At 47.1% G+C, this 9124-nt stretch overlaps 2 protein-coding genes across 4 annotated transcripts in view; both read right to left on the bottom strand.

Moving 5' to 3' along the window:
• The window catches only part of ppox (protoporphyrinogen oxidase), an 8712-nt gene extending 5058 nt beyond the window's left edge, over window positions 1–3654 (bottom strand). Inside the window, exons 1-6 of the mRNA XM_069717251.1 lie at window positions 3552–3654; window positions 2768–2964; window positions 1995–2129; window positions 1435–1550; window positions 213–345; window positions 1–49 (exon numbers count right to left, since the gene is read on the bottom strand). The exon at window positions 1–49 is cut by the window's left edge and continues 96 nt beyond it. Of these exons, the coding sequence (XP_069573352.1) occupies window positions 1–49; window positions 213–345; window positions 1435–1550; window positions 1995–2129; window positions 2768–2851 (517 nt within the window). The 5' untranslated portion in view covers window positions 2852–2964; window positions 3552–3654. The remainder of the gene's footprint in view (window positions 50–212; window positions 346–1434; window positions 1551–1994; window positions 2130–2767; window positions 2965–3551) is intronic.
• Window positions 3655–5171: 1517 nt separating this feature from the next.
• dyrk1b (dual-specificity tyrosine-(Y)-phosphorylation regulated kinase 1B) overlaps window positions 5172–9124 on the bottom strand; it is a 39069-nt gene continuing 35116 nt past the window's right edge. For all 3 annotated transcript variants that reach the window (XM_069717233.1, XM_069717231.1, XM_069717232.1), the window contains exons 10-13: window positions 8856–8976; window positions 8152–8334; window positions 7845–7948; window positions 5172–7301 (exon numbers count right to left, since the gene is read on the bottom strand). In XM_069717233.1, coding sequence (XP_069573334.1) covers window positions 6786–7301; window positions 7845–7948; window positions 8152–8334; window positions 8856–8976 — 924 coding nt within the window. In that variant the 3' untranslated portion in view covers window positions 5172–6785. The remainder of the gene's footprint in view (window positions 7302–7844; window positions 7949–8151; window positions 8335–8855; window positions 8977–9124) is intronic.

The raw sequence follows: 9124 nt of genomic DNA, 5'->3' as shown, positions 1-9124 counted from the left end.
CCCCCGCAAACACACCGCGACACAGACTGTCCACGGCGATGTCTGCCAGCTACACACACACACACACACACACACACACACACACACACACACACACACACACACACACACACACACACACACACACACACACACACACACACACGCAGCAGGTTAGTTAACGGTGACTCAGCACTGACAGAGTGAAATCTCTGACAGGAAGTCCTCCTCACCTCCCTCCCGAGCCTCCGAGAAACAAACGAGTGGATGGACTCGTCATCCTCTTTGCCTTTTTTCACCAGCATCTCCATGGCAACGCTCCACAGGAGGGGACGAGAGAAGGGGGGGACCGTCCTCATAAGTCCGCTGGAAGACAGAGAGGGACGAAAAGTCCATACGAGAATCTGTTTCATCTGACTCTCGACAGGAAGTCCCTCATTTACAGTCACTTTATTAGGTACACGTGGACAGATGTTGAATCTGCATGAACAACTGCATCTACAGTCAAAAAGTATTCAGACCTCTTAATACTTTCTGAAAGGAGAAGCAGCATCAGTCTCTGCTGGGAGGTTCAATACATCATGATGGTTCACTGTCGGGGTTTTATCAAGCAGCTGTTCACCAAACAGAAATCTCCAAGAAGTTCTGATCAAACCGTCTGACGTGTCGTAGCATTCAACCATCAGTGATGTCATCAACCATCAGTGATGTCATCAACCATCAGTGACGTCATCATCCATCAGTGATGTCATTATCCATCAGTGACATCATCGTTGGTTCATGAACGTTATGAATCCTCCAGTTCAGATTCTGTCCGTCACCATCTTGCTAGTTCAGAGCAGTTTGGAGGAGGAAGTGACCATATTTGGACGAGCTGGGGGCGGAGCCAGCGGTGGATCTGATTGGAAACCTGACGATACTACGTCCCGCCCACCGACAGCTGTAACCTGACTGCACCACAGGCCTGTCAATCAAACAGACACGCCCCCAAAAACAGGTCTTCTTGAATCTTCTTTTCTAATGAATGAGGGATTATTTTCAGATGGACCTCCAGAAAACTAAGAAGAAGGAGTGACTTTAGCTAACAACACCGAGATAACTGATGGACACATTTTATTCACTTTGGATTTGATGAGAGAAGTTGAATGGGAGTCTATGGAGCCGGAGGCTTTTTGGAGCCGACTTCTAGTGGCACTCGCTGGTATTGCAGCTGAAGACACTTCTGGATCAGAACCATTTTACAGACCTGAAGCTACGAACACTTTTATAAACAGTCTGTGGTTTCACTGAGCAAATTTGATTTGTTTACATTTTGAAAATGAAGTGTATGTTATCTTTTATTTTTCAAGCTACGAACACTTTTATAAACAGTGAATACTTAGAATACAACATGAAATAAGTGGTTGATTTGACCACCCAACCCAACACGAACACCCCTCCCTCCCTCTCTTCTACCTGACTCCTGAAGGCATCTTGCGAAGTTCTCCATTCACATACAGATATCTGTTCTTAGAGGCAACGTGACTGTAGGTGACGGGCAGGATGTCGGCAGTGAGACCGAGGTCCTCCATCTACACACAGAAACACACATGTAACACTTGTTAATAATGAATTCATTTTGAATATCACTGTTGGACTCATTCAGACGACTCAGCAATAAACCTTTAAGTGTGAAACAGTTTCTGATATCTTCACATTCAGGACTCGTTTGTCATCCTCAGATACTTTGATTGTGTTTCTTTCAGACGCCGTTTCATATTTCAAGCAACAACTGAAGGTAAAAATATCATGATGCTGATTTTATGGCATAATAATAACAATAAGTTCATAATTATAACAAGGAGTTTTCCTAAGGTCTCATTTTTTAATGATCTGTTTCATTCATTTCTTTCTTCAGTTGAGTTTATAAATCTCTGCAGCTGATTTCTAAGTCTGATATTAATCTTCCATCTTCTGTTTGTTCCTGACAGACGACACTCGTTCATTCAACACTTCGTCGCCGAGACACAACTCACCATGTTGAGTGTGTTGCGTCCCACCGTCCCGGCGGGTCGGATCCCACGAGGTCCGTGTTCGAACACGGCTCCATCGGACCTCCGAGTGGACCAGAGCCAGCCGCCAAAACGACTGCTGGACTCCAACAGAACCACCTGTTGGATTTCATCACACACACACACACACGTGTAGTTTACATGATGTTTCATGTCCACGTGTTTCATTAATACTCTTTATTATTTGTATATTTTTATGTGTTGGATGTTTGCCTGCAGTTATGGGTCGTGGTTACACATATTAATGTCATGAACATGTTACGCATGTTATGCTTCAAAACATGTAAAAAAAAAATCATCCATTTTCTCAAGTTTTTTTTTTTAATCAAAAAATTTGACGGTCCGATCGGTGGTCCATATACTGATTCCTGTTCCTGCAGGTTCCTCCAGCTGGTCCTCTGTGATTACCCAGAGTTCATCAGTGAGGGTCGGGATCATTGACTGTATATAAAGGACAGGTGGACAGAGACATCATCCCTGCTGCTGACTCAACTGTTCTCACACGGTCCAATTGTACCAGTTCTGTTTAATGTTCTGTTGTGTTCTGTTCCTGATGTTCCTGATGTTCCTGATGTTCCTGATGTTCCCCTCCCACTGTGACAGTCAAGGTCACATCCTCTGAAGTGACAGGAACTGGACACTGTGTGTGTGTGTGTGTGTGTGTGTGTGTGTGTGTGTGTGTGTGTGTGTGTGTGTGTGTGTGTGTGTGTGTGTGTGTGTGTGTGTGTGTGTGTTACCTTGGTAACCAGGGGGTTCTTGCACAGGTAGTAGGAGGCAGCCAACCCCCCGATCCCGCCTCCGAGGACCGCGACCGTTCTCATTGGCTGGCTGCAGACACAGCTTCCATCCAATCAGAGCGGGGCTTCAGGACAGCAGCAGGGTGGGTGGGGGTGAAGAGGGTGAGCTGCAGGGTGTGTCTGATGAAGATGAAGGCCTGTTGATGATGATAATGAGACAGTTTGTTTATCAGACATCTCCTTCTGTCACCAGCTGTCTGTCCAACTGTCCACCGTTTGTGTCCTCTCAGAGGACCACAGACTTCTCTGCTGTTCCACATTAATCATGTATTTTTAATTACCTGATTAATAACCGACCACATGAACACACATCATACAGATTGTCTGAGGGTGGAGCTGTGAGAGGTCAGAGGTGAACTTCCGGGTCCCCGCAGGTCGTTAGGTGACACTCTGACGTAATAACATATTTCATAATAACGTGATAAGAGTTATAAAACGAAAGAATATTTAAATTAATGTCAGCTGATCAGGTATGAAGTGTCTGTTGATGATCAGCATCTCCACGTGCTGCTCTGAACCAGGTCCAGATTCAGGACAGGGACCCGGATCTGGTTCTGGACGTGGTTCTGGGTCTGTGCTTCACTTCATACTTCACACACAGCGACAAACTACCAGCACACACACTCCTGAACACACACCTGGACACACTCCTGAACACACACCTGAACACACACCTGACACACTCCTGAACACACACCTGGACAGACGGAACAGAAACTGTTACCTGTGTGTGTCTGTGACACAGCAGCGGTGTGTTGGTCCGTGTCCCGTCGGTCCGGTGTGTGTGTGTCTCTTTCTCTGTCACTCCACAGCTGTGAGTTACACTTCCGACTTCTGGCAGGACTCCTTCATAATAAGAGCAACGTCTCCTTCTTCTGAAGCCTTTATGGTTTTGAATAAACGATGAAATGGAGCTTTAGCTCCACCAACAGGTCGGAGGATGGCACTGCATCATAAATACTCACCAAATACAAATCAGCTCAACAGTGAATTTTAATGAATTAGAGAATATATCAGTATTTTATTTCTGTCTGTCAGACAGGAAGGTCACGTGATATGTTTGCAGCTGTCTTCCTGTCTGAAGGACGATGTGTTGGAAGTTTGATAGTTGTGTTCTGTGTTAGTGTGTTGATGCTGTTGTGTATTTGTGAACAGCAGATTCAGGATCAGTTTTTACCTGAGAGACACCTGAACTCGTCTGTCTAATGAAACTAGACCGAGATGACCCGGACAGGTGTTCAGGTGTGTGTGTGTGTGTGTTGCTGTGTACATCAACCCTGCTTAATGTTTTAAGATTACTAGTTTGTACTGTTGCACCACCAGAAGGAGCAATTTTAATTTGTATTGTGCAATGACAATACTATTCTATTCTGTTCTGTTCTGTTCAGTTTTATTCTATTCATATCTAAACATATCTGAACTATAACTGAAATATATCTGAAAAAAATCTGAAATAAATCTGAAATATATCTGAAATAAATCTGAGGGCTGACTGAGAAAGGACGGATCATTTCTGATGTAAGAAAACATCCAGTTTATTATATCAATAATGTCTTCCATCAGCTGCTTCTCTTCCTCCACTGACTGTTTGTATCAGTGAATACGACACGTTAAACAGCTGGAAGTGAAATAAAGACAGACAAACACACTCTCTCTCTCTCTCTCTCTCTACATCAGCCTAATGCTAACAGTCAACCTGAACATGGGATGTTTGTAACTCTACTTGGCCTTCTCATTAAAACATGTCTCCTGTTCATGGACACACAACATGTGATGAAGACATGCGAGACATTTGACATTTAACAGTTCGTCCTTCCAGAGTAAAGCAGCTGATGGACGTCTCTGAGCTGAGCCGTCCTGACCCGTCTCTCCGTCACCGGGTCGTCTTTTAGCCGCTGCAAAGTTCTGTTGAAAAGATTAATCTTCTTATTGTCCTGGTCGTCAACGGAACCGGAGCTCCAACAGAGCTGTGGACATGTCCCCTCACATAGTCTGCAGACCCCCTGTGTATCCCAGTGTGTCTGTGTGTCCCTGTGAGTCCCTTTGTGTCCCAGTATGTCTCTGTGTGTCCCTGTGAGTCCCTTTGTGTCCCTGTGTGTCTCTGAGTCCCTGTGAGTCTTTGTGTGTCCCTGCGAGTCCGAGTCCCTGTGTGTCCCTGAGTCCCTGTGTGTCTCTGTGAGTCCGTGTGTGTCTCTGTGAGTCCCTGTGTGTCTCTGTGAGTCCCTGTGTCTCCCTGTGAGTCCCTGTGTGTCTCTGTGAGTCCCTGTGTGTCCCTGTCCTGAGAGACAGACGTTGGTCCTGAGCTGCTGGACCAGATTAGTAGAAGAAAGGCAGAGATCTGATGTTTGTTTGACTTTGGTGTGCAAAAGTATACTCTTTATTCTTATTATATATCCAACTTTATTTTGCCCCGACCCGTCCCCTCCACCCAGCCCCCACAACCGGTGGCAACTCAGTCACCAGTTACTGTCACTGTTACAATAGCCAATCAGAGCTCACCTGCAGAAAGAAGGCAACCAAACAAAGAAGAGCAGAAAAAAGGGTTACTTTCAGTTTGTTTTTTCTTGTTAAATAGTAATAAATACATTGAGATGCAGTGGTTCTTACTTTATCCTTTTCTCTTAAGCAGAAGGGTTAAAAAGTTTTTTATTTTTTTTTATTTCTGTTTCTATTTCTTTTTATTTCTTTATTGATCTGTGTTGGATCTTTAGCAGCAATCCGGACCAGTTGTCATGGTGATTAGCAGCACAGAGAGGAGGAGCTGTCTGGAGGAGGAACACGCCAGGAGGAGGAGGAGAGGAGGAGAGCAGGGGGAGGGGAGGAGGAGAAGGAGATCCCTGTCAGCAAGGCATCAGTGTCCCGTCACCTTCTCCTCCCTCCACCCCCCCCCCTCTCCCGAACCCACGCCACTCTCATACGTCTGTCTGGAGCAGGCGGAGCAAGACGGAGGGAGGACACACTGCACCGAGACCGAGAGGGAGTCCACGAGTCCTGAACACACACACACACACACACACACACCAAACACACACACACACACACACACACACACACAAATGACTCCTGATCTTTGCATTCACACCTGCTATTAAAATGTGTTCTTGTGTGTTCGATTGTTGTTGTCAATATGCAAATTAAGTGGGCGGGGCCAGTGGACTTGTCAATCATAGCGGTGCATCCAAGGTCAAAGGGAACCAACATGAGTGGATGAAGAGCCTGACGGTCTACGAACGCAGTGAGGCTGTGTGTCCGTTTGTGTGTGTGTGTATTTCTGTGTGTGTGTCCGTTTGTGTGTGTGTGTATTTCTGTGTGTGTGTCCGTTTGTGTGTGTGTGTATTTCTGTGTGTGTGTGTCCGTTTGTGTGTGCGTGTATTTCTGTGTGTGTGTCCGTTTGTGTGTGCGTGTATTTCTGTGTGTGTGTCCGTTTGTGTGTGCGTGTATTTCTGTGTGTGTGTCCGTTTGTGTGTGTGTGTGACTGCTCCTCTCTAGGAGCCTTTGAACATGAACACACTGATGTCGCAGTGTGACTCTCTCCTTCCACGTCCGGCCACCATGTGGAGTAAAAAGGAAAAAGCACGACTCCTCTCCCTCCTCTTCATCCTCCTCCTCCTCCTCCTCTCCAGACTAAAACAACAACCAAAGAGAACACACAACTCCTCAAACCCGAGAAAAATCAAATAATATTAATCAACAATAATATTAATAAAAACAAACTTATCACAATCATTCCGTTCCAATTACAGTCGCAACGAAGACAACAAACTAAAACAGGCTAAAAGGAGATTTTTCCCAGCATCCTCCTCCCTCCTCCTCCTCCTCCTCCTCCTCCTCTCATGCAGTACGAACTGTCTCCTGCAGCACAAAGTTCACCTCTTTGTCTCTGAACTCTGGCTGTGTGTGTGTAGTTGTAGTAGTTGTAGTTAAAATTGTATGGCTTTAGGGCATGGTTCAGGTTTTATCAAGAGTTGGCTGGCCCCTCGTCTGAGTCCGGCCTCCCTCTGCCCCCTGCAGCGGGGTTATTGTTGTTGGAGGCAGGGTAGTAGTCCTCAGGGGGCGGGGCTTGTGGCCCTGGGGCGGTGGGGGCCGTCCGAGTCCGGAAGGCAGACAGTCCAATTGGCAGAGCGAGGGGCAGAGATGCAGAGCCGAACTGAGAGGCCTCCATGGAAGACACCGCCCCCAGGTGGTGCAGCCCTAGGGACACGCCCACATCCATGCTGTCACTCATCTGGGGCGAGGAGCCCTGCTGGCCCCCCCCTCCACCGATGCCCGTCTGTCCGGCCTGCCTCAGGCCACGCCCACCGTTCCCGTGGTGAGAGTAAGTCGGGTGGGGGTGGTGGGGTGGGTCCAAGAAGTGGCGCTGGTGTTGTTGGGAGGCAGCCGGCTTGTGGAGCAGCAACTGGGTGTATGCTGGGTCCTGACCCCCACCTCCACCATCACTGCCGGGCCACATCCTCATCTGCTGCTGGGAGGGAGCCTGGATGGGAGGGAGGGGGGACAGAGAGGTGAGACACGATCATGTGATGTAGTTCTGTGTTTGCCACCTGCTGAGATGTCTCCAGGTGTGTCTCTGCACCGTCACCTGGACTGTCCTCCAGCAGGTGGACGTCTCACAGTAACAGGACACCAAGTCTGCAACAACGTCAGCTGTCATCAAACTGTCTCAGAGCTGAAGTTTACGGTTGACTGTGTTCACATGCCGTTTTAAACATGGCGGTTGCTCCGGTGTTCGACTGACCGCTGCACACTTACGTCATCACAGCTCCTTTTGTAACAGGGGAAGTAGCTGTCCAGGGGGAGGGGCTTAAAAAAGTAACACAAAAATAAGTTCTAGGAACGGAAAACTGAAAAGTTCCTGCGCTCCGAAAACGCCTGGTGAGTCCAAGCTGATAGAGGGAGAGTGTGTGTGTGTGTGTGTGTGTGTGTGTGTGTGTGTGTGTGTGTGTGTGTGTGTGTGTGTGTGTGTGTGTGTGTGTGTGTGTGTGTGTGTGCGCGTGTGCGTGCGTGCGTGCGTGTGTACCTGAGGGCTGGTCATCTCGTAGTCTGAATGTGTAACAGCAGAGTTGTAGTAGCGGTTACTGTAGCGGTAGTTTCGGTTGTCATTGGAAGAACCACTGGAGCCACCTGGAGGAGGAACAGAGGAACGTTAAAGACACACACACCCCAGTGTAGAGTGTGTAGTGTATAGTGTGTGTGTAGATTGTGTATTGTGTATATGGGGGCTGGAGACAGAGCTGGTGGTGGAGGTTGAATGGGAGTGGTCCATGTTCAGAGTGTGTGAAGTGTAGTGTGTAGTGTGTGTATAGTGTAGTGTAGTGTGTGTGTACCAGAGCTGGAGACGGAGCTGGTGGTGGAGGTTGAATGGGAGTGGTCCATGGCAGGAGAGGTGGATGTGGATGAACTGGTGTTGGTTCCTTCATCGGTCGTCTTCTTGAAGAAGTTGTGCTGCAGGGCGTAGAATGGCGTGATGCGGCTTTTCGGGTCGTAGTCCAGCATGCGCAGGATCAGGTCTGGAGGAGGAGCAGGACAGGAGCATGAGGAGGAGGAGAGAGGAAGGCAGCCGCCTGTAGTCTGTATGTGTGTAGTTCTGCCTCACATCCAGCAGATGGTGCTTTTCACCACCTACTCTATGTTACAGCAGTCTGCCTGTACTACAGCTGCCATCCTGAGCCCACTTTATATATCTTTGTAGTTAAGTGTCTTTTCTCGACTTTTCTTACATTCGAAGCCATTTTTTCTTTATTTTTGTGTTAAAAACCACTTCTGCTGTCTCTTTCCTCTTTAAACTCATTCACTCTGGATTAACCAGAGCCAACCAACTGTGGACAAATGTTTGCATTATTTTCCTGTGGTAAATAGATTAAGCCTTATTTAAGTGTTAATAGCCAGGGGCTTCAAAATGAATACGGACAATTAATGTGCTTAAGCAAAGGCTAAAGGTATCTATATATATAATATATTATATATACGTATATATATATAAAATATTACATATATATAATATAACCGATACCACAGAGTGATGACTCACCTTTAAACTTCAGGTAGTCACAGGGGGCGTGTCCTGGCTCTCCTGCCCTGCGGCCCCCTGGCCCCCCAGTCTCTACACCTAAAATCTCATGAAGACGCCGTGTCGCTGGGGGCTTATACTCCTACAACACACACACACACACTCATCAGTACTTAGATACTGAAAAATATAAACTCTAGTTTAATAATCCCCCTGCCCCACCGGTATATATTGTATATACAGAACATATTAGCAGCCCCCCCACCCCTGGGGTTCAGACATTCTGGACC

Source organism: Brachyistius frenatus, unplaced genomic scaffold (genome assembly GCF_029030835.1).
Source record: "Brachyistius frenatus isolate BFR_SWC_R1_liver_20210118 unplaced genomic scaffold, ASM2903083v1 Contig_171, whole genome shotgun sequence".
Lineage (NCBI taxonomy): Eukaryota > Metazoa > Chordata > Actinopteri > Embiotocidae > Brachyistius > Brachyistius frenatus.
This window is presented reverse-complemented; position numbering and strand designations above follow the sequence as displayed.